At 40.3% G+C, this 25,464-nt stretch overlaps 1 protein-coding gene across 3 annotated transcripts; it reads left to right on the top strand.

Moving 5' to 3' along the window:
* The first annotated feature begins 5,240 nt into the window (after positions 1–5,240).
* atl2 (atlastin GTPase 2) lies at positions 5,241–25,110 on the top strand. Of its 3 annotated transcripts, XM_030442001.1 has the most exons (16): positions 5,241–5,544; positions 11,878–12,038; positions 12,808–13,020; positions 16,591–16,722; positions 16,811–16,915; positions 17,004–17,054; positions 17,151–17,207; positions 18,019–18,111; positions 18,329–18,467; positions 18,559–18,686; positions 19,014–19,070; positions 19,186–19,257; positions 19,357–19,788; positions 21,452–21,466; positions 21,724–22,060; positions 22,254–22,383. In XM_030442001.1, exons 1-15 carry the CDS (start codon positions 5,472–5,474, stop codon positions 21,859–21,861), a joined length of 1,866 nt encoding a protein of 621 aa, XP_030297861.1. In that variant the 5' UTR covers positions 5,241–5,471; the 3' UTR covers positions 21,862–22,060; positions 22,254–22,383. The 3 variants fall into 3 exon arrangements, with proteins under 3 accessions (XP_030297861.1, XP_030297862.1, XP_030297863.1); XM_030442002.1 differs by lacking the exon at positions 21,452–21,466; XM_030442003.1 differs by lacking the exons at positions 21,452–21,466; positions 21,724–22,060 and having other exon boundaries at positions 5,249–5,544; positions 22,254–25,110.
* The last annotated feature ends 354 nt before the right edge of the window (positions 25,111–25,464 follow it).

Raw genomic sequence — 25,464 nt, 5'->3', positions numbered from 1 at the left:
CTTCAGACAGATCAGAGATGCATATTGTCCCCCAGGTTGTTAAGTGACTAATAAACCGGCATCACCACTAAAATCCACTCAATAACTAACAGGGAGCTGGTTTTAAGATTTAAGATCAAGGGGTCATGTGTGTCTTGTTAAAACTCTGGCAGCAATGTTCAGACTGTGCTGAAGGTGTCTAATGGTATTTTTTGAAGGGAACAGAATGGAGATCGTCACAACAGTATTTAAAATGCTGGTTTGGTCAATGCCTTATTGTGACTGCTGAAGCTCAGACTTGAGTCTAAATGACAGATGTCATTTCAGGGAAAACCCCAAATTAGTTTAAACGAGCTCTAATTTTAGGCCCCGATAGAGTGAAGGCAGGACAGGAGAAACAAACAGATAATATCGATGTAAGACTGACAATAATTATTATCTTTACTCTCTACTTGCCACGAACAACCTTTACTTTGGCACGGCTGGCTTCACAAACTCAACCAGGCCTGCACTGCCTCCATGTGGCAGCAATCGAAACAGATTTTCTAATTTATTTCTGTACTCAGCAGTGTCCTGGAGATATTCTGTCTGTGGATATATACAGCCGGATGACCATCAAAAGTTTACACATCTATAGTTACCAAAAAAAAAGAAGAATGTGAAGTTTTAGTGAGATTCTGCATCTGTGTTGTACTGTTAGCTATACTGACAGTAGAGTAGATGACGTGTAGAGCATAAACAAGTGTATATTTGTTAAACTGCTGTCAGTTTTACACATTTTTGCCCCAGACTTCTGAACCATGAAGATTTAAAGGTTTTCAGAGCTTTCAGATTTGATCCATCACCTTATGTGACAAATGATGATTACATATTGTCTTATTTGAAGCAGGAACATCATATAACTTTGCAGTAAAGGTATAAAAGGTCCCAAATGATTAATAGTGATTAGACTGTAGACTCTTTTCACGCACAGACATATGTACAGTATGTCAAACGATGGGCTTTGACCTGACTTATTGCTGTTTGTGGCTGTATTTCTTTCTCCCGCAGATGTACTTCATAATGCGTGCACTAGAGGGAGTCCTTTACTCAGTCTTCACAACTTGCTGAGGGCAAAAAGATGTACAGTAAATGCTAATTCTGTCCAGACTGACTGCAACATGAGGCCAAGGGGTCCTGCGTCCAAATATGACGTGAATTTTGATTGAAGGGAGATGTATAAATAGGACTCAGGAGGGAAGAAATTCCTTGAATTAGGTCCCACGTAGAGGAATTTACACTCCTCCACACCATCCTGACACACATCTGGAGCTCAGTCCTGGTTCTGGGGTTCTGACACTGTTCTGTGACCCTCTCTCTAAATTTACCAGAGCCTGTCACCACGTGTGTCTCTCATATTTCTGCCGGCCGGTGGGACCAGCTAAGAATAGATGAGCACTGACACAGATTAACACAGCCGATCCTCGCTCTCCCTCTCACTCTTTCAGAAAACCAATTATTTTCCATCTGTCACTCTTGCGGGCATGAACCTCCTCGCCGGCGTGTGTCTTGACCTTTAAGTATGTTTAACCACTGACCTTATCTACTGTAGTGTATGGAGGACGAGGGGGGAAGGATATGACCACAACAACACAGACAAGCCAGAGAGTAGATACTGACAGGAGGTTTTCTATCTTACATTTGTTGTATAGGGGGCATTCAAATACAGTTTTAAAGTTTACAACAATCGATTTTCCCTCACACAAAGCTTTAGCGGTGACTTTGAATGTGTAGCAGCACAGGAAAAGACGAGAGAGTCGTTCAGTGACTCCGAAATGTCACATGTAATCCCAGGATGGAGCAGGATCTCCTGCATACGAGGGGTTGTCCCTCTGGAAGAGAGTGTTGATCCAGCACTTGTCAGACACCCAATCACAGTCAGCTGACTCCATCCTGATTGGCTCGTGTTCGGGGTTACTTCGGGTGAGCGTTGAATGAGTCTTCATTTCTTTCATCCTCCATCTTTGTCTCTTTGTGTAAACTGTGGTGATCTGTGTGTGTCTGTGTGCGTCCGGGTCACATCACTCAGTTGAAGGTGAGAGTTGGAACGTTACAACATTAGTTTTTGTGAGGTCGTGCTTCTTGAGTGTTTAGATTAGCTAAATGCCAGAGCAAACACACCTCACTGTGTGCAGCTAATGCAAACAGACCATACTGAGGCCAACAAGTCATTTAAGGAAGCAGTAAAGCTGCCATTGGACAAGTGGATGTTGATGCTCAATGCAATGGCTTCAGAATTATGACACAATCTGCGTTTGAACTGGTTTTTCAATATTTTCATTAATATAAGAGGGAAAAATGCACAGGCCATGATGAAAAGAATTAGGCTTATTTAGGTGGCTGGTATCTATGAGTGTGCACAATTTGATGCCGGTTCTAGATCTGATGAGCTTAAATTATGGTTAAGAAGTTATGGGTGGTTTAACATTTAGAGGAATACGCAGCTATTGAGTTTGATATCGGATACGGCTTGATTGAATCAACTATTGAGCCTCGGAGGATGTTTCACGTCTCCATTCCAGACTACACGGATGAAAAAACTCATGTTTTGTCTTGTGTCGTTGGTTGTTTCCACTCTGACAAAAACAGAGAGCGATTCGAGTATGTCAACAACGATATATTCAATGGCGAGCCATGAGACTTTGTACTGGCATTCAGAGGATGAATTCTAACAAAACTGATGATCCTGACTTTTACCCCTGCACCGCCATTAGGTTGACTTTTATTGAAGTTTATATGTCTCGACAACTATTAGATGGACATTTTAGTAATGCAGTAGAGACATGTTCCCTTAGAAGAATGTAAGAGATGTAATTTGGTGACCCCTTAACTTTTAACGTAATGCTATCAAAAGTGTCCAATACTTTTTTTTGATTTATGAACAAATGTCGATCCGCCTCAGTTGAAGCCTACTCAGTGTGTTTAGTGCTGATTAGTGAACTAATATGATGAACATGGCAACGTGTCCGGTACACATTAGACATGCATTGTCTTTGTAAGCATGCTGCATAAAATAAGTTAAGATAAAACTTTATTAATTAACAGCTTCAGAGTCATAGGCAGAGGGAAAAGAACAACAGCAACTGAGTTATAGATAAAAAAGTAAAACATAACAAGCGAGACAAAATGGAATAATATAAAGACACAGTAAAAAAGTAATAATAATAATAATAATAATAATAATAATAATAATACAACTATATACACTATTTCCCTTTTACTCACAGATATGACCAAGGATGTTGGTGTTGCTGGCTACTGTGCCTGAATACACCCTCAGAGAGCCATTAGCATCAAGATAAGACTCTTATCTTCAACACATTCAAATCCCCACACACTTTATTGTAATGAGTCTACTGACAGTTTTAAACTCATATCGTCCCCAACCAGCAAACTGAACACCAGGCCTCCACAGCCAAGAGGAATCTGACATAGGATTACAGAGGCTTGAAGAAAAGCTGCCCTCCTATTTATGCATCTCTGTCAGCAGATAGTCTCTCCGCAATGTCGGACCATAATGTCAGACGTGAACAGCTGGGTAAACACGTGAAGTTTATCCTCTGAGGTGAAGAGCTTTTACTGCGTTTTGTCATAATCGCTCAGAGCAGTTAAAACACCATAAAGCTGGCAAGTGAAGCACCGCCGCAGAACGGATGTCTGGATAAACACAGGAGATAGGTGCTGTTATTACTGTGGGCAGTCCACCTGCGAAAGCAAAGTAACCTTCATCAAGGTAGTGAGTAAACAGGGGGAGGAAGTGTGGTTAGTATACTCTGACTACTGGAGGCCACAGAAAGTATTAGGTAACGTGTGTGTGTGAAGAAATGAATGAATATTATATTATGTGTGTCATATATAAACAAACCTAAAGATATACTAGTAGCTCTGGGGCTCTTAAGCAAAGTGATGTCTTTAGCTAAATGCTTATGTCAACATCACATGCTCAAAGGACAATGCTAACTTAGATTCATAAGTCATAGAAGACATAATTCTGACTTTTTATCGTGATCAACAGATGAAAACTAAGCGAATCTCAATGGCAGATATGAGATACGTGCTCTTGTTTCTTATGACTGAACCCAAACAAAACAGAGCAAAATGAGCACAGGCAGTCCGGAGACATATTGAGGAAATGGATCCAATTTCCCCTGAGATTCCTATCTCATATCCTTTCAGATGGGAACCAGCATTGTTGATGATGATGAAATAAGTGGATGGGATACACGTGACAGAAGTCTAGACAAAAGAAGAATGAGGCCCAGTAGCATCATTGAAAGGGAAATGATTATGATGTTGTGGTAGTGAAGCTGCAGCTTCAAATGAACCAGCCTGTTATTAGAAGAGTAGAACTAAATGGAGAGGATGGTAAACTATTGCCTGTATTCAGTGATCATTTGAGAACACCAAAACCACCAATCTAAACAAAAATGAATAATAAATGAACTGCAAATAAGGTGAATTATGATTATTTTGGATCCATGGAGGTTTCATATTTGTAATTGATTTAAATCTGAGTGACGTCATCATAAGACGAACATCGTTTTTAGTGAATGTGCCAGGCCAGCAGTTCTTAATGGACTAAATAGCTGCCATCTTAGGATCCAGTATTTAGTGCTCGTCTAATCCTTTGAGTTTGACTGGTGCTAAGACTGTGGAAATACATAATTATAAAGACAACACAGCCATCAGTCACATTAGAGACAGCATCTCGTTGAACTGTCACCTAAACCAGTCATTTTGAATTTTTGTCTTGTCATGTCATCATAGTCTATATTATAGAAGGTATAGGTCTGTTGTGTTTCATATGACTCAGCCTACAATTAAAAATATATAGTATTTATTCCTATCTCATAATATATCAGACCTGACCTAGTATATTGCATTTTGAAAGAAACTTGTCAAAAACTATTGACATACGTTATGTGCAAAGATATAGTTCACTTAGCAGTTTGACACAAAACTAGATGATATTTTACTTTATTTACGAGGAACTGCAACTTACTTGACTTGGATCTTTAAAATTGACAAACGTGTGTGATTCATGACACAATTCAGACGGGATTTTAAAATGATTAGTTTCCTTCCATTCATGAACACACAAAGTTTTTCAAAATAAGGTCGAATGCGGTCCACCGGAAGGGGCGTGGCCTCGGGATTCTGTATTTCTGTCAGGGGTCCAGAATGCTTTGCTACGCCCCTGAGTTCAGACTACGAACTACTGTCAAAGAAACACACTTTTAATTATTTTGAGGCAACATAAATCTAAAAGGATGTGTGCTCTTAAAAAATCATGACAATAAAGTACGGTTTGCTCTCTTGAAATAATAGAAATAGTTCGCATAGCATCGCCGGGTATCTGACCCAGCTGCGGCTGGCAGTCTGAAGTTCAGCAGACAGCGTGAGAAGAAAAAAGCTCTTTTGACGTCAGCCACGTTAGATTTCAGTAGTCCAAGATGGCGGAGGTGAGCGGGTTGAGGAGCAGAAATCACTTCGAACCCAACTGTAAAAGCCGAGCCGTTGACGAAGGTAAACCTTTGTTTATTTCGTCTAATAGGTGTGTGAGAGTTAGTCGACTTCGGAGCCAACGAGGGGAACTGAATTTAGACGTGTTTCACAGTTTCTGTCGTCTTTGTCTTTGTGAGTGGCAAACTCTCGCTTTTCCGTTAGCCAGACGCTTCTGTTTTCAGTTGGGGGACCCGCGGTGTCCTGCCAAATGTGGTACCCCTGCCAGAATATGTCTCCTGCAGCTAGCGAACATAGCGTCAACACGGTCCAAACTGTGTGAAATTGAGCTAGAGGGATATACATGTTCATCGGCGTTTGTTTTCTCGCTTTTAAAAACATGTTTTCCCTCCGAAAGCTGTTGTTTGAAACTGATTCTGACCCGGATACGAACACGACCGGGACACCACCTGTCGGCGGCTCAGTTGTCCGGGCCGTCACTTTCACCTGGCCCGCAGAGAGCCGGCGGGTCTGTCCGGGGTGTTCGGTCTGTAAACCCGCCTGGAGGTGCACAGTCACCGCGTGTTGGCTTCGGCTGCACCGGGGTTTGAACTTTGAAACAGTCCGCGTTACACCAGTTTCCTGCAACGAGGTTTCGGCGTAACTACTCAGAACACACACGTTAATCTTCTCATCCTGCTAATGACTCGGATATTTTTAAATACTCTATAATTAACTTAGGCAGGTCAGTTTGCCAGCAGACCTATACACGTAATTACGAAGATAATGTTGACCCCGAATACAACTACACGAGGGTGTGTGACTTTTACAGCCAGAAAAGTAAAAGTAATTGTTATACGACAGGGTCACACTATTTGAGTTTGTTCCTGCATCACTTAAGTTGAAAGTGCTTTAGAAAATGGATCTTTTATTTGACTGTGTGAACAGGAGGTATGACTAGAGCAAGTTAAACCTGTTTCAATGTCTACATGTTTGCCTTACTACTGCTTTAAGATACCCTTTAAAAACTATGAACCTATAAATCACAACAAATGAAGATAAATAAATCATGGGGTAATCATTTAAATTCATTTAAATTCATTTATTTTCCCATAATTGAACAAACAAGCTGCCCTCAGAGGAAAATAATGTCCCTGGAACACTGTTTCAGAATAGAAAGTTGGCAAGGTCTGCCAATTATAAACGGTGTAAAACAGTATGAAACTGTGTTGTTTTTTTAAGATCAGTCTGTTTATTCAATTTATGCAGTCATGAAAACAGAGTTTTGTCTATAGGCATAAAATAAGTCAAGTCAGAGAAGATGTTTATCTTCTGCTTAAAATTTTTAATTTGATTTAAAGCAGTATGTTGTGATTTTGTAGGGATGCAAGTAACAATTATTTTAATCATCGATCCTTTTCTTGATTAACCGATCAGTTGTTTGGTCTATAAGATGTCAGAAGATGTTGGAAATTGTTGTTTCCCAAAGCTCAAAATAACGTCCACAGTTGAAAGATATTCAGTTAACCGTTGTAGTCAGATGAAAGGAACCAAGAAAATATTTACATTTATGAAGCTGGAATCAGATAATTTCGACTTCTGAAAACAATACTTCTCAAAGTGATCACTTGGGCATCCAAAAAGTACGTGATTTATTTAAATGTTGACAACAAATTGCCCATCTCGCTCGGTAGATAAGTTGATTGACATCAGCAACAACTTTAATATATATATTATATGCTGCTGAAGAACTCCTTTTGGTTTTGGACTTTTGGTCAGATGGGACAAGGCAATTTTAGACATTTTATAAACCAGAAAACTAGAAGACATCTTGCACACTGCAGGGCTCCAATATCCAAATTATTTAATGAACCGCAGCAGTTGCTGTCTAATGAAGAGCAGGTTTGTGTGAAATGTCACTACTTTGTTGTTTCCTCTTTTGACTCTGCTCATTTTTTACTTGGCAACTACCCCTTTTGTGTGCGTACACTCGTATTTTTGCCTTTTATCATTCTATATGATTATTGTTTTTATTTTATGTCCTAAAAAACAATCTGATACATTTTTCTTTTTGCTAGTAGAACAGCAGAAAATGAATGGTCAAAACAAATTCACTCTGCACACTCTCAATTTAAGTTAATTTTTGTATGCTTCTATAAACTTTGTATCGACTGGTAATCAAGTAGTAAATTGTCTCATCGTTGAATTATGACCAGGAGCATCTTATCATGATAACCCTTATGTCAACTTTCATACAGCTGACTCTGTGGCAACAACATCACAAACTGCAGCTGCTTTAATGTGCACTTTGTCCTCAGATCACAGACTCCCTTTGGTCTGCCTGCTGCAATTGAACATTTGCCCTCCTTGACTCTTGTCCAGGGAGGCCTTGTCAGGTTGTCGTTTGGCTCTGGTGTGCAGGGAAGTCAGTGTACCTGCATCTTAATGGGCTACAGTGTATTCCTCGTTCTCTTTTAAAAATCTTGCCTCTGCATTCCTGTAGTCTTGACATAATAGACACAAGTTGCTTGACATAAAGGTTATTCTCCAGGTTATTTATAATGCATTGGCCAGGATCAGAGGGTGTTGAAATCCCAAATTTCAACACTTAAATTTCCAGTGTTCTCCCTTAGGGTTGAAATAAAACATTTAAATGTCGTAAACCACAAGATGTTTGCAAAATCTTTTCATAATCATGCTTGCAGTGTACTTGCAGTGGACTTCACTCCCACAGATGTGTACGTTTCTTAAATCCTACACTAAATCTCTTGAAAGAGCGCCTTTTAAAGTATAAAACCTCCCATGTTTAGCCAGCTGCTTAAGTTAAATGGACCACAGCCTTATCAGAGTCTGCCTCAGATATAGTGCAGGAGTCCAGGGAAAGGAGAGCTGATTTGGGACGCACTGGTGAGATGTAGGCTAGCTTGCATAGACACTCTCTATTCTTGCCATGCATAGTTAAAGATAGATCCTCACCAGAACTGGAGGGATGCAAGACTGAATTTACTTGTGTGTTTATGTGTGATGTACCGTACAAACTCGTCCCTTGGTGACTTTGTGTGTTTAGTTCATGGGCAGGAAAACATGTGGGCCACTGAACATCTGCTCAGTGCCTCCACAAGATAAGAAGTAATGCAGCTAATTTTAGTTCTGCCTTCGTTTTCTGCCAGCTGAGGACTGGGGCAGTGCATTAGCCACTTTATCAAGTGTGGTTGAGTGTAGCAAATGTACGTATCAGCAGTGCTAATGGTTTCTCACTGGCTGCAAAGCTTCCTCACATGCTTACTTATTATGTTTTGTCTCTCATACACATTCTGCTGCAATACAAACTCCTTGCAGTCCCAGCAGAATAGTGTCTTTGTGTGGGTCCCCTCTGTGGCTGCAGTCTGTGCCACTTCATGCTGCTGAGTGCTGCTCTGGACTTCAGGAGAACCTGCACTGCCACAAACTGGGAAAATGTGCAGGGCTAATTTGTGTGCTGAGCAGATTACTGTATCTGCTTTTTGCTTGCAGCAACTCTTCCAACACTAGCACAGCATTGCTGCTGTCCTCTGGGAATTTGCAGGACCTCCAGGTTGATCCTTCAGTGCCCCATTTGCAGTTGTCTTTTTGAGCAAGCATATTACTTAATTTTCTCAATACTACCTTCCCGCCACCTTAAAATGGCCCCGGGTTTTGACAGAGCCCAGCGCCTGGGAGTCAAGCCTGCATTTCCAACTCTTTAAAATAGTACATAAAATAAAAAACACAATGACTACATTTTACACCTTAATTAGCAGGTATATGTAGGTTTTCAAACGCAAGTAAACCCTCTAACAATAGGGGATTGACTCCTTTACCAGCGTCTGTGGACGAGTTTGCCTTTATTCATGTGCACCAAAGTGATTGAGATTGTCATGAATCTGCAACAACGCAACTGGCTGATATCTTTATTGCTTCAGCTGTTATAAAGCAGATAATTGGCTTTTGAGGGGAAGGGGCGTAATATGTGTCATATAACCACCATCTCGGTGTTACAGACTTTTCTGGTCAAAACGCCTTAAGTGGTTTGTCTCTTAAAAGGTCTCTGACATCCCAAACACGGCAGAAAAAGGGAAGCATAGAAAGCAAAATGATGGCTACTTTTTAAATATCTTTTACTTCAGCCTCTTTCAGACTGAGTGATGTTCGAGTTTTTGTGATCTAAAGGTGGATGGGAAACTATTTACATGCCAGCATTTGCGACTAGAGCATTTAATCCATTTGGTTTGGTTTGTTTTTCACCACAATATCACAGTTTTTCCGGCTTAGACCAACAGTTTATTAGGACAGTGTTGATTTTTCTGATAGAGAACCAGTTTATTTGTTGTAAATGCTCATTTGAAAATGTATTATGTACTGATGAACTTCTTGTGAAAAGGCATATTCTCTGGCAGTCTTGCTTTCTAGCTTTAGTGGTTGGAAAAGTAATTTATGTGCTCATGACTAGACACAACCTGGGGCCCCGCAGTGATGACAAGCTTGTAATAAACTTGTTTGTGCAGCATAAGATGTTCTCTTCTTGTGCCAACCTCACAGGTCATGTCTCAGAATCCAGCAGCCAGGGCACATCATTTTGGCTGTCAGTTGGACAAAAAAAAGGAATCTAAAGATGGCCCCTTGTTCTTTAGGAAATCAATCAATTAATTCAGAAAATTATTATTAGTTGCAGCTCGGCATCTGTGTGCTTTAGTAGTGAAGTGTAAATCATTGGTAGAAGCTCTTACACAACCTTATGGATAACATCTGAATGAGTCTTCATGACGGTTGGTTGTATTCCAGGTTGATGTGCCATTAGAACTTGTTCTTACTTGCTAGAGTAGACTATATATGTTTCCCATCAGATGTTTTTCTCACTGTTGGATACAGGTGGTGCATCCAAGGTGTGTCTATGAATCTGTTGGGTTCTGTTGGTATTCTGAAACCTTATTTGAATGTGCTAAGAGACACTGGTCCTACCGCTCAGTCCAGTTGAATGGCTGATGCAAACATTGAATCACTTGTAATGTTTGAATGAGTAATGCCTGATACATGCTGTCTGACCTGTTCAGTGGACTCAAGTATCTGGCCAAGGAATTGTCACTTTCCGTATGTACTTCAGGGAGTGTCAACTTAATCCTTAATGTTATTTTTACTTTGTGAATATTGTAGAGATCTAAAAACAGCTCCATGAAAGGGAAGGGTTATTACGTTTTACCTTTCTTTAAATTGAAAATATTGGAAATGCAGTTTTGTCACATAAGATGATTATTAGATGACCTTTTTTTTCCTTTAAAGAATAAAGAGCCAAATTCCCCAGGTTCAAGCTGCTCTAATATGAATATTTTCTTCATTTGATTAATTCAATATAATATGTAACATATTAATAATAATCTGAATGGAGTCCAACTGATACTGGCTACTCTGTGGCCAATACCGATAATTGGGAGTAAAAATGCAATATCAATATCTTAGCCTGTATTATAAACACAGAATATATACAGTTAATACTTGAATATGGTTATCAAAAGGTAGGTACTTAACTCATAAATCAGTTTAATAAACAATTAACTTCACAAGGAATTTAATAATTATAACTGATTGCAAGCATCTTTGCTGCATCATGTTTTGTATAAAGAAAAAAACATCATATTGGACAACAAATACAGTTATACCAATACAATTGCAATAAGCCAATAGTGGTCGATATCAGCTATAAATCTGAAGATCTTTGGTTGTTGTTCAGACAAAACAAGACATTTGAACATGTCACCGTGGGCTTTGGGAATTTGGGACATATAGATTCACCAGACACTATAGACCAAACCATAAATAAATAATAGTAATCATTATTTGTAACCCTGAAAATAATACTACCAAGATAAACTACTTTTCTACATGTATCACAGTTGATGGTTAAGCACACGTGCTTATTCTGCAGCTGTGGCAGGAAGGAATCTTGCAGTTTTGGAGGAAACGTCTGATTTAGATTAAGAGGAAAGAATTTCAGTGACAGAAGAAAACATTTGAAAACACTGTCCTGCTTACTTTTTTCCTTGTGTCCCTTTTGTTGCCCCTTTGTGGTTTTCAGTGCAGGGCTATTTTCGAGCTTGACCTAGTTGTGTGGACCAGAATGGATTACAGTATTTAGACCAGCATAAAATGCTGGAAACATTCCCGTATATAATTTGACCACATAGAGAGGATTTCACTTTCTCTTTGAGTTCTCAGAACAATAGTCCGTCTCCCACATGTAGACCAATTTATGACAATGACACCTCTTCCTCTGAAAATGGTTTTTGGTCTTGCTACACAACCCTGAATCTACATTCTTCTCCTCCTTCTCACATTACGCCCATTTGCTGTACCCTTACCTAACCAGTGCAATTTTGTTTTTCTCTGCTTTATCCTGTTCTAAAGGTGTAAGTGGCGTGGAAGATGTCCCCATTTTTCGGCATAAGCAGAGGCCTCCTATAGCCAAGCCTGAAGACCTGGATGACGAAGTGCTTCCCAGGAACAAAGCCTCAAACAAAATTGCAAGCTTCACCTCCTCGCTAGATGAAGAGATTCAGGAAGAAGAGGTAAAGTTTTACTGTATTGCCATGTTCCTGTCTATTGACAAGAATGCGCCATACCACACGATGTAGATATGACTCTATGTTCCTGTTTCTCTTTCTACTTTCCTCACTGTGTACTTGTATCTAGAAGATTTTTAAATTAAAAAAAAAAAAAATGGAGTTCAAGGTATATATACACTTGTAAGGAAGAGAATACACAAGAAAGTAGACAATCCTAACAAATGCTCTCCATTTACTATCAGTTAAATTATTGTCATTATATAGTGATCGGATGGTTATTTTCTCAACACCAATGTTCAATCAAAATACAATGATGGAAAACGGGGACAGAAACAGTAGATGAAAAAGTTTTGATAAGAAAAATGAAAAGCAAAAACATTCCAGGAGGATTCTGTGAAAAGCAGTCAAATTTCCCGACTCATTACTTCAAAAATTTCACTTTCAAAAATGAAATCAATCGTGAAAAGCCATATTCATGTGAGCGATCGTGTGATTTGCGTTTTCAGTATGTCAGTATGGATGGATATTCATTCTGAAATGGGGAATCTGATCTGGATGAAGTTACCCATGTATGTGTGGACTAGGCCTGAAAGTGTTGGTGGCATCTTGTTTCCCCTTGCTCCCTCTTGTTCCCTCTTTATCAGCTGATCTCAGCCTTGTAATTTTCAGTTCCCCCTCTCCTCCGCTAAAACTGCCTCATCACCAATGTAATCACTTAAATGTTTCTCGATGCCAGAAAAAATCCTGATTGATTGCAAACTCATGTCTCCAGGATGCAGTACAGGAGGAGAAGGCGAGACCAATCCAGATCGTGCTGGCCAACGAGGATGAGCACAGCTTTGAGCTGGACGCCGCAGCGTTGGAGAAGATCCTGCTGCAGGATCACGTGAAGGACCTGAACGTGGTTGTCGTGTCTGTGGCCGGGGCCTTCCGCAAGGGCAAATCCTTCCTGCTGGACTTCATGCTGCGCTACATGCACCATCAGGTTAGAGGAATAATGTGGAGTTTTATACCGTTTCTAAACATACACGGGTACATATATTCAAGGGAAGAAGTCAAGTGTTCTTTATGTGAGGCTGCATATTGATCAGAAAGTTTGTTATCAGGACAGAATATAATCCATCACATTATAACATGGGTGGTGGTGGCACTTTCAATTTGAACAAAGGATCCGTTTAGGAATAATAACAGTGTCATAAACTGATGCCAAAGTAGATGTTTTATGATGTCGATTTTTTATTATTATTGATTAATGTGCTGATTATTTTCTCAATTAATAGTTTGGTCCACGAAAGCTTTCAAAATACTGAAAAATATTGCAATATCGTCACATATTGCAATATTTTTGTCAGATCATATCTGTAATTTTGTCAAATTACAGATATTTTCGTCAGATATCTGACATCGTCAGATTTCTTGTTTTATACAATTTACAGCCCAAAACCAAAAGATGTATTTGATTTACAACCTTAAAAGACCACGAAAAACAGAAAATATTCACATTGAAGAATCTGTAATTGGTGAATTCTAAAATTGACTGCAAATGGTTAATCAATTTCCTTTATTTGTAGCTTTATTAGTTGTTGTTTTTTTCAGTAAAAATCTAAAGATATAAATGAATGTAGCTGTAACATTAGTGTCCTAGTAAGATTTTGACTGCCACACTGTTTTTATTGATATCAAAAAGAAGTAATTCGAAAGTTAATTAATCGTAAAGGTTTTTAGAAAGCCAAAGACATTTAGTTGTTAACTTTATCAACTTAGGAGAGGCCAGTGAGGCTGTGATCATGGGTAGAAAACACACTCTTGTGCTGTTCCTCTTACATACCATCATCCAGTCAAATTAGTGCAGTCATTTCGCATAACTTTTATATCAGTCCTGATATATCAACACAATTTTAAACAATTATTTCCCAATCCTGATAAGTTGACCTGGCATATTGTACTTTGACTGGTTCATCTTATGATTATGTTTTCTTAAAAAAAATTTAAAAAAATTTGAAACAGGTTATCGTTCTCTGTGTCTTGAAATTAACATTATGTAACATTCACAGTCAGAGATTGTGAGAACAGGTGGACTAGATAAACCAGTACAGCAGATGAGGTTACAACCAGTGCTGGCATGTGTGCCCAAATGATAGATGAGCAGATAGATGAGATATGTACTCAACCAGGTGAGGTACATCAAGGTGTATGAATAAGACAGGGTGGTGCTGCTGGGCTCAGACTGTCAGACAGGCTTTAGGAGGGGAGCTCGAGTTTATGATGATTCATTTAATGTTTTCTCAAGAGTTTCAGTCTAATTACCTAATTTTCCTGGTTGGTTTCTGCTTGCCTTTGACATAATGTCTATACATATAAATAACATGAATTAGCACATTAGACACACACATTCTTAAGAATGTCCATCCAACAACTGCGTGACTTGCACCGACACAAGTATCAACAAGTAGTCCTTCAGACCTCTATGCCAGCAGCTGGACACACAGAAACCGGCAGGATCGCCTTACGCTCACTTGGACATACTCTCTCGAACACAACACACTTTTAACGCACACACACACCCCAAGAAAGACAGAGGAATTTTTAGCCTTTCTGACAGCTGTTGAACAGCATGAACATGGGCATTCATGCAAGTCTGATCAGACCTGCATGTGTTCACATTTTTCAACCAGCACTGATGCTGTTGTATAAGGATGTCGTTCTTTAATATACAGCACTCCGTGTTACAGATAGTGTTAATATTATTGGACTGCAGGTATCTGTTAATATCAGATGACCATCAGCTCTGTCATAAGATGCTGGTCAGGCGTTCGGCAGAGATGTCATGTTGTGGTTACCGGTAATCAGTGTTCATGTACACTTTGCCTTGCAAATCAAGTATTTGCTTGTGAGGCTTGTAAACATCTCCTATTTGTGGTCAGTTGATCTCCTCAAACAAAACAGGGTCACAATGTGCTTTTGTACTTTGAGCTCTGAGAGGGTAAATCATAACTGGATGAATGCTTTTTGTGTTGCATGTTATGTTACTTGCACATTGTTAATATCTCCTCCAGGGTACAAATCACCCAGCGAAGAGCTTCTTTTCGTCTGGTCCACTTAACGTCTCTCCACAACTGTGTCCTCCATGTCAAAGTCCACTATCTGTTGTTTGGCTGGGGCTCATGCTGCTTCTCTGGCAGGATGGTCTCATTTTCAGCAATGTTGTTTTCTTTGAGTTTCTCTTTGCTGTGTAGCTGTATGCGATGCTTCAGTTATTACATTTTTTTTCAGTTTCGCGGTTGCAAAATTTGCGGTAGATGCCAGTGTTCTATTCATATTTGACTGAGACAAATTTAAATCAATGACAGTACTTCCAGCTGTTGGGTTAGGGTTGCGATAATACTGTTCAATATTGCGATGACAATATAACTTGCGATAAATAAACAAATATTATAGTTTGCATATTGCATATTAGTCCATAAAGCAGAAGTGCTGTCTCTTTTCACCACAAGGTCTTCGTCGACCACATTTTCATCGCTTTTCTCTCCTCCCTCAGCCATCATAACCTGGCAATCACCACCAAACTGATGCCAGTTAATTATGTGAGGGTAGCTAACGGCTAGCTGGGGCTTTATCTGATTGGCCCTTGTATCCAGGGCTCCGTCTAATTGGCTAAATGTTGGCATGCTCAAGGTGCATGCATGGCGCATGTAAACAAAACGATTTTTCGTATTCATCGCCTGTGAGGCATTCTTTTGCGATGTGTTTATTGCACATGTTCATATCACGATGACGATGAAAATTCAATTTATCGGGCAGACCTAACTCTTTGTTAACATATGATTAATTGATTTGGAGATGGCGACTTTCTCTACTCAAGACTTAGTTCTCTCCCTCATCCTCTAAACGTCAGCTTTTTGGCTCATGGGCAACGTGACCCGCCCTGACAAATCTGGCTTCGCAGTATAACTTAGTATAGGAACTGTAATATAGCTGCTGATTTGGAAATTATAATCCAATTGTAATCCAAATTAGTACTCATCACTGGGGAAAGTAATAATATAGACAGTAATGAGTTACTGGCCAACACTGGCTATGAGTTGCACATTTATCTTGCTTTACGGTGTTGAATTGAAGTGTTACTGTGTACACACTGTAAAATCATTAGGTTGATTATAGAACTTGTAATGAGTGTGATTCTACTGACGAACAAGGGGTCCAAAACCTTTACCACGATATAATCATTCCAGCTACTTTCTCACATGACATTGTACTATAAGATGGCAGGTTATGTAAGACTGTTTTCTCTTACACTTAAATACATTACTAAAAGACAGCTCCTCTTGAAAAATGAGTTTTCCCCCCAGGTGCTAACATGAGCCACATGCTGGTGGACCTCAGTTCATTGACCTCCTTTTTCACTCCTCCCTCCCACCTCCTCTCTGTCTCTCCCCCTCACACTTTACCCTCATCTTTCCTATCAATCCATGTGGATTTCTTCATCTCTTCTCCTCTTTCACATTCCTCTCATCTCACCCTCTCCCTTTCTCCTCTCTCTTCCCTTCTGCTGCAGAGAGACTCGTGGATGGGAGGTGATGATGAGCCCCTGACGGGGTTCACCTGGAGAGGAGGCTGCGAGAGGGAGACCACAGGAATTCAGATCTGGAGCGACGTCTTTGTGGTTGACAAGCCTGATGGCAGCAAGGTACACAGTTTATAATACAAATCATACCATGAAGCCCTTAAGTTGCTGTCAAATTTAGATGTACATTTATTGCATCTCGCCCCAAAAGGTTGCTGTGCTCCTCGTCGACACTCAGGGAGCATTTGACAGCCAGTCCACCATAAAGGACTGTGCCACTGTGTTTGCTCTCAGCACAATGACCAGCTCTGTACAGGTGAGACTTTAAGGAAGAACACACGCCATGTCTTTTCTCTCTTAAAATGTCAACATTTATGTCTTACTTTGTATATCTTTGTTTTCAGGTGTACAATCTCTCTCAGAACATACAGGAGGACGACTTGCAGCATCTGCAGGTTGGTGTTATTTCTGCTCCTCACAGGAAGCAGCAGCAAAGTTGTTCCTCTAACATCTGTTTTCTGATCATAGTTTTGTTTTTCCCTCTTATGTAGCTCTTCACAGAATATGGCCGGCTGGCAATGGAGGAGATCTACCTGAAACCTTTCCAGGTACTGGCTGCTGCTGTAGATTGTATGTACATATATGAGGGTTTCCACTCATCATTAAAATGCCTTAAAAGTCTAAACTCAGCTCAGTTGGCATTGTATCTCTGTTTCATGTCTTCTCTCTGATTCAGTTACCCATATTAGATGAAAGTAATGTTAAGTTCAAGTTCAGTAATACCCAGCCTCCTACTGTTGAGTATACACTGATTTGTGTAGTCATGTTCAATTAAGTGTTTATTTTGAATGTTAATAAATTAATTTACTTGAAAGTAATTGACTTAAATTTAGTTGCATGTCCTTTTTCTCTGCCAGTGTGGACTTAAATCTCACTCATAATAGTCTTAAAAGGGGTTGAAAGTCTTAGATTAAAGCTGAAGTAGACAGTTCTAGAGAAAGACAGCTGCTTTATTTAGTCTCATTCCCAAATGAGTGGCCCAGCCTGACTCAGTAATCAGCTATCTTTCTCTGGAATTGTCTACGTCAGATTTAACTTGTTGAAACCTGCAAAAACCCTGATTAATGCAGTGTAGAACATTTATATAGTCCTGATCACTGAATGTTGCCATTGAACATGCACCCTGTCCGTAAAATCTACCAATTCAGTTGACTGCAAGGCGAGTCATGTGTTTTGTAATGAATGTTATCAGGAGATTATTAAAGAATCAGTAAAACTGATAGATTGAGGATTTGTTTACAGCGTAACTGAAAACACGAAAGTTATGGAAAATCAGGGATCGGAGAAGTGATCAGTATGTAGCCACGTCACCATATTTATCATGTTATTAATATAATGTGTCTGGGTGGTGTGTTTCAGTCCCTGATGTTCCTGATTAGAGACTGGAGTTATCCTTATGAACACAACTACGGCCTGGAAGGAGGGAACAACTTCCTGGACAAACGACTGCAGGTGAGAATCAGTTTCTATCATATTTCTTCACATTGTTGAAGATGTTTGCGCAGCCGTCACACAGTCACTGTGCCTCTCAGACATACCACACCTCACAGTCCTGCTCAATATGGTTGTCTGTTAAGGTGTGTGCAAATTTGCTTAGCGCTTCAAGTGTGTACACATTCACATTCAAAGCACACTCTCACTGTGAGCGTCTGGTTGAATGCTGATTCAGGTGAAGCAGAACCAACACGAAGAGTTGCAGAACGTGAGGAAGCACATCCACTCCTGCTTCTCCAACATCGGCTGCTTCCTGCTGCCTCATCCTGGCCTCAAGGTGGCCACCAACCCGTACTTTGATGGACGACTGAAAGGTCAGGAACAGGAACATGTACTCAAAATCAAGTTACATATATATATATATAAGATAAACTGGACCAAAATGTTCATGATCATGTGTTTCAGACATCGATGATGATTTTAAGAGGGAGCTGGCCAAGCTGGTGCCGCTCCTCCTGTCTCCAGACCGACTGGTGGAGAAGGAGATCGGAGGCAATAAAGTCACCTGCAGGGATCTCCTGGAGTACTTTAAGGTTTGAAAACAGACCTCCAACAGGCGGCCGCTCATGTTGTTGTTGAGCACATTTGAAAACCTATAATAACATACTTCATCTAAGTTGTGTAGTGCTGGGAAATGTTTTGTTCATGTTTCTACATTTAAACATTTGTTGGATCAATAAGCTTTATGTTTTTATTTTGTAAAATTTGAATTCTTTTAATTTACGACAATTTAAATACTTTTATCATTTATTATTGTTTATGGACCTTTTAGCTTAGGTTGTACAGATTTCAGGAATATGAAGCATTTTAAGAGACTCCAAGAAATGACATCACAATAATCGAAAGTACCACTCTTGCAGGCTTACATAAAGATCTACCAAGGGGAGGAGCTGCCTCACCCAAAGTCCATGCTGCAGGTTTGTTATTGCTCAAAACTGAGGCATCTTATCAAGAATAAGACTACATTTTTATTTTCACCTCCTGTGGTCAGCAAAGCTAGCTTGAATCTCATCGTCTTCTCCTGCTTTTCAGGCGACGGCAGAAGCCAACAACCTGACTGCCGTGGCCGGAGCCAAAGACTTGTACAGTAAGAACATGGAGCTGGTAAGGACACATTCTCTTTTACAATCATCATGAATCACAATCAGTTCAGTTTAAGTCAGTTGGTCAAAATGTCCTCTTGTATCATTTCGTCCCTGTCAGGTCTGTGGTGGGGATAAGCCATACATCGCCCCGGCTGACCTGGAGCGCTGCCACGGGGAGTTTCGCGAGCATTCGGTGCGTCTCTTCCGCTCTGTGAAGAAAATGGGCGGCGATGAGTTCTGCCAGCGCTACCAGAACCAGCTGGAGGCGGAGTTGGACGAGGCCTACACCAACTTCTCCAAGCACAACGACGGAAAAAACATCTTCTACGCAGCGCGCACACCCGCCACACTTTTTGCAGTCATGTTTGTGACCTACTTGGTGTCCGGGGTGACGGGCTTCATCGGGCTGAGCACCTTGGCAGTGCTGGCTAACCTAGTGATGGGCATGGCACTGCTGTCGCTCTGCGCCTGGGCGTATGTGAAGTATTCTGGAGAGTTTCGGGAGATAGGAACGATGATAGATCTGGTGGCCGAGACACTCTGGGAACAGGTGGGTCGTCCATGTGAAAGTGTGTGTGTGTGTGTTTGTCAGTGTTTTTCTACATGGTTTTGCTTTAGGGGATAAACCATTTGGATTGCTATATTTGTACTGGTTGTTGATGTTTATATTAAGTCTGAGTTAAATCAGGTACCTTAAACTCCAACAGAGGATGTCGGTCACTATACAGATGTGCAAAAAAAAGTCTTCTTTACATTAAGGCTGAAACTAAGGATTATATTTTTATTTCCATTACATCAGTTGATTATTTCTTTTGATTGATCACTTCTATTGCTCACTATAAAATGTCCCAAATAGTGGAAAATGGTTTGTTGCAGTTTTTCAGAGCCCAAGTTTCAAATATAATTTTCTGTCGAACCAGGAATCCAAAACACACAAATGTTCCATTTACTGTGATTGTATAATTGAGAAATGCAACTAACCCTGACATTTTAGAAGCTCTATACAGCAGATAAACTAGTGTTCAATCAGTTACAACAAAAATAGTTGGCATTTATATTTCTGTCTATCCATTGATTAGTCGACTGTTTCAGCCCTTTGTAGTTGCACAGCTTGTCCACCAGAGAGCACTAACGCGTTCATTTTTAACTGTGACATGCCCCATTAACACATGCACTATACTCCCTTGTCACGTTTGATTAATAGCCACATTTAAGTGATTCATATCAGGAAGGATTTTTTAAAAAACAAATACATTGTTCTTATATTGTTAATTTAACATTTAAATGTCAGATTCTGCCACAGAAACCCACTGTTTGGTCAGACTGGAGCACAGTATTAAGGCCATCAGATTAGGAAATTTCCTGTCGAATAGAAAGTTATTGTCAGTTTATCAACAACTATTCTTATTCATATCAGTGTTTCCTCTACAGTCATTCTGGAGTGGTGGTCCCGAGGCCTGACGCATAAAAGTAGCCCTTAAATCATGATCAGTTCACCAAAATGAATAAAATCAGTGCTGCAGACCAAATCTGACACCAGCAGGGACGGATATGGCTGCTGCCACTGCTACATAAAGATCTGCAGAGATCACACTGCATATTGTGGATTGTTGGGGTGGAGATGAAGTTTTCTTGTGTTATGGTTTTTGTTCTTTGTTTTTTGTTGTGTTACATTATTTGAGACATAAACATGATATGAACATATGAGTTACATTTCTGAAAACTGGGGATCAGTTAAAGATGAAGCTTAAGACAAGATTCAAATAGTGTTTTAAAAGTAAATGACATTTTTTTTATTTGATTTTCTCCCGTGTATAGTTTAATGCATGTGTATGTCTGTTTTATCTTCTGTTGATGTCCTTGGTTTCTCTTGGGTTTTTTTCCCCTGAAGTTCCCTTATTTTCCTTTTTATTTTTAAGGTGTTTAAAAAGCCTGAGAAACAGGATTTCTTCCATCAGTTTTTGTTTCCTTCTCTCTCCTTCATCTTTGATTATCTTTGTGTTCTCACATCCCATCATCCATCAGTTTTTCACTTTTCAGCGCTCTCTCCACACTGAAACTCCATCAGCACCTCCTTTTTTATTTGCTCTCTTCATTCGTCCATCAGTTGTTGACCTGCAGACTGTACTCAGCCCTCATGTGTCCTCTGACTTCTCCCTCCTTCCTCTGTTCTCCTTTCTCCTCCTCCTCCTCTCTCCTCCGCTGCTTTACAGAAGACGATTAGAAAGGTGAGAGGTGTCGCGTCACATTTCTCACGTGATCTTCTGTCTGCCTCAACATCATCTCCTGCATCTCCCTTTCCTTTCTCCTCCTCCTCCTGCTACCGGTGTCCCTGTCTTCTTCCTTCTTCCGTCTTCCTTCCTTGATCTCTTCCCAAACATCTGTCTTGATCTTTCTCGTCTTGTTTCCCTCCGGTGTCTTGTCTGTGTGCCTGTCAGTCTCGTTCCTTGTTTAACTCTCCCGTTCCTCCCTGCTGTCCTCTCAGGTGTTTTCCAAACTCTTGGAGCCGGTCAGGAGCCGCCTGGCTTGGCCCGTGTCTCTCCTCACTTCGTTCCCATCAGGAGCGACACTGGGACTCGGAATTCTGACTCCTCTCAACAACAACTACAAGAAGACTAAATAGCTGCTGGAGTGGTGGATTTATAGACTGTTGCGCTTATTTCCTAAATTGAATCGTCAACATTTTGCTGGCTTCATTTATTGTTAATTTTCAGTCGGATGGTGCTGGATTCTTAGACTTTAACCTCTGAACTTCACTGAATGTATCCTAACACCGGCATGCCAGGACCATCTCAGGATCTCAAGGACTTGAAGCCCAAACGGTTATTAATCATCTTGGATTTCTTCAAATCTTGTTTTGTGTGAGCCGTTTCTGTTGGAGACTACTTCCTGTTTTTGTTCCTCAGACGTTTCTCTTCCCTAACCTACTTTCTTTCAGTTTCGTTGTCCCCTTTTCTCGACTGTTAAACTTTATTCCTCCTCTCACTGAATCCTCTTCTGTCTTCTTTCCTGCAGGTTTTGAAGCCATTAAGCGAACATTATATGGAGGACAACGTCAGACAGACGGTGGTTAACTCAATCAGAGCCAGCTTGACAGAACAGGGCTCGCAGCACACCAAGTTAAAGACTCACTGACGCTCCTCCTCCTCCTCCTCTTCATCGCCTCTCCCCCGTCATGTTCATCACCCTCCTGCCCACTCACTTGATGTGTTCAATCCTAGAACTGCGGAACTAGTTCAACACCAAAGCTGATCCTCTCCAAACACCCTTCATCACATCGCTGCCCCCTTCTTTATTTGCTGTCGTGGACCTGTAGGCTCGCCGTCTGCCCTGCTCTTCATCGCCCCCCAGTGCCTCGGAGCAGAAACTGCACTTTCATGAGAGGACCGAGCAGAGAAGCCGGCAGCATCGCCTCTTGCCAAAACAGGACCTGAAGGACTGTCAACTTCTCGTGTGCCATGCTGCCATAGATGCACACACTGACATATTTGCTGTTAGCAGCTAAACTCGCTTCAGGATTGAGCTGTAATTCAGGGACATCGCCGTGGGCAGCTGTAATCAACAGTGGATGCAAACTAAAATCCTTTTCTGTGCATTTAATGGTTTTGTCTTAACAGGCCAGACGGTTCAGAGCTCAGTCGACTTCCTCTTCGGACTGTTTCTTAACGTTTCCTGCAAGCACAAGTAGCAACAAATCTACTCAGAACACTAATAACGAGAAGATTTTTGTCCTTTTTTTTTTGTTAGTAAAATCAGGAAACAAATATTGATTCTACTGAATTAAAAGTAAGGGGGAGATTATTTTAACTGTCAAATGTTGATCCTCTCCTGGTTAATTGATCTGTCTTTTTCTCCAAATCCGAACTGAAAACAGACGAGTGCAGGAAATCAAACAAAACTGAATTTTTTCTTCCTCTGGTGTTTTAATCCACCTTGTGGCTCCAACTCCTCAGTACGTCTCTGCGTGTTTCCCTTTAATATTTCGTGAAAAGAGCTGTAGGACATGCGATCTGTTTTTAAGGTAGAGCCGACGTGTTTTATCTGGCTTTAGTGTCCGTAGCAGACTATTAAGAGCTACTGTGTTGTAGCATTAAGCTAGCTAAGCTTTTAGAGCTCAGGCCTCTGTAGCCAGGTAGCCAGAGAGGACTGTTATCTTGAACCATTTTCTCTTCCACTGCCTTTTCATCAAAGCTGCTGTTTCCCACCACGACTTTAGGAACTACAGTCTGTAAGTTGGATTCTTGGAATTAGAGATGTAGATCCTTTACATTTTGGAAAATATGGCAAGAGTTGGATGTGAAGATTGAGTGCTCATATTTGTTGGGTGATTATGAAGCTAAAGTTAGTAGCCAAGCCTGTTAGCTTAGCATAAAATACTGCAGGCAAAGTGAAGCAGCTGCACTTTGACCAGTAGTCAAAAACCAGATTAAAACAGGAACTCTAAAGCTTAATAATATTTTAAATGTCATTTGTCAAATATACATAAAGTGTAAAACCACAAAAACTTACATAACACAGACCTGTTACTTAGTGCTTCTCAAAGGTGTCCATTAAGGGGTTCTAAGAGGTCTCCAACTAAAAGGGTAGTAATTTCACTTCCATTCTTAAGTAACAAAATAACAGAATGAGACTTTTATTATGATAGAAGGTGTATGAAACTCACGACCAAAACAAAGTGAGGCTCATGTGCTGATGTTGGCGCCTACCATAAGGTTTCTAGCAGGACAATTTAAATTAATTAAAAATGTGTATATATATATATAACGTTGTTTGTTCGGTTTCATTTATGTACTCTGTAAATATATATCATCATTAATTATTTTTCACAATTTGTGCACAGCGGGCAGAGTCACTTCACGCAGGAAACAAGTTAATTAAGTAAACACGGCTAATCATTACATTTTACAGTGCCATAAAATATGTGCTTTGTTTTGACCCGTGGTCCAATGTTAAGTTTCAGTTGGGGCATGCCTGAAACAAATGCATATGAAATGGCCAGTGATCTTATCTGTGTCAGTTAGGGGTCCTTGGAAGTGGAAAAAGTTGTGGGTATCACAGCGTTCGCTTTATGCTGCTTTTAGCTGCAGCATCATATATGGACATGAGGGTGTATCAATCTTCCCATTTAACTCTTGGCAAAGAAGCGAGAGGCCGATCACACAGACACCAGCAAAACCATTGTTGTCTGTCTCTGGTACGGTGTGCTTCACGGGCGCTCCTCCCCTCGTGTTTTTCTAGCAGGTTTTAGAAGTTGAAATATGCTCAACTTTACAGCGCAAGAGTCGCACCGGATTTCCCATTTAGTTCAAGGGTGTTTTTAAAGCGACAAGTCTGTGTGGTCGGCCCCAAGGTGGGCATATTTCCAAAAAATGTTGAACTACGCCTTTAACTGACATGAACCGATTGTGCCCTCCTCCTGTAGGGTCTGGTAGATCTCAATCACTGGACTTCTATCTGTCTACAGTGAAAGTCGAGTGGTGATCATCTCCACAACAGGAAGCTGACTTGATGTTATTCAGTTAAATGGCCTGAACCCTTTCCCCCCTTTTATCTTTACTCTGTTCAACAGCTGCATCACATCTGTCTGAGCTCTTCTGTATCGATTCCATCCACATTTCTCACCTCAAGCGCCAGTCTCGTACTATACAGTCTCTCTCTCTCTCTCTTTGTGTTCACATATATTACAAACCGGGCATGTATGTTGACTTAAATATTTAAATAAAATTTGTATACATTTTATAGTGAATCAGTTGACGACGACTGTTTGTTCTTCTTCTCTTGATCGACGGTAAACGGTCTGTGGTTTGTTTAAGAATGATAAGTGGCTGCTGTAGGTTTACACTAGGCTTCTCCTTCTCTGTTTATAGAAACATGTGGTGTGAATACTCTGATTCTGATAGAATTTTTTTTTTTTGATTGTGACGAGTGGGTTGGAGACTATGTCTGTCTGCCTTTTAAAGATATCTCTGGTAATTTATTTTTGAATAAAATGTTTACCTTAAGAATAAAATCATCAATTGAAGTCTTTTGGCTCCCATTTGTCTTGTTTTTTGTAAAAGGTTTACACTTTATTTAGTCTGAAATCAGTTTAACTGTTTCTTTCTTACAGATTTTTATTAAAAAGTCTATCTGAAGATTTACTTCAAAGTCAACTGTCCGTAACTAATGTTTTAATTCTTGCATGTTTAAAGTCAGCAGCTCTCAACCTTTAAGTGGCGACCCTCCA

This window comes from Sparus aurata, chromosome 15 (assembly GCF_900880675.1).
Source record: "Sparus aurata chromosome 15, fSpaAur1.1, whole genome shotgun sequence".
Classification (NCBI taxonomy): domain Eukaryota; kingdom Metazoa; phylum Chordata; class Actinopteri; order Spariformes; family Sparidae; genus Sparus; species Sparus aurata.
The sequence above is the reverse complement of the archived record's forward strand: the minus strand, read 5'-3'. Positions and strand labels throughout refer to the sequence as shown.

Coding starts and splice junctions, on each gene's coding strand:
- atl2 (XM_030442001.1), top strand. CDS start 5,472: ATGGCGGAGGTGAGCGGGTTGAGGAGCAGAAATCACTTCGAACCCAAC. Junction 5,545..11,877: donor AAGCCGAGCCGTTGACGAAG/GTAAACCTTTGT, acceptor CCTGTTCTAAAG/GTGTAAGTGGCGTGGAAGAT. Junction 13,021..16,590: donor TGCGCTACATGCACCATCAG/GTTAGAGGAATA, acceptor CTTCTGCTGCAG/AGAGACTCGTGGATGGGAGG.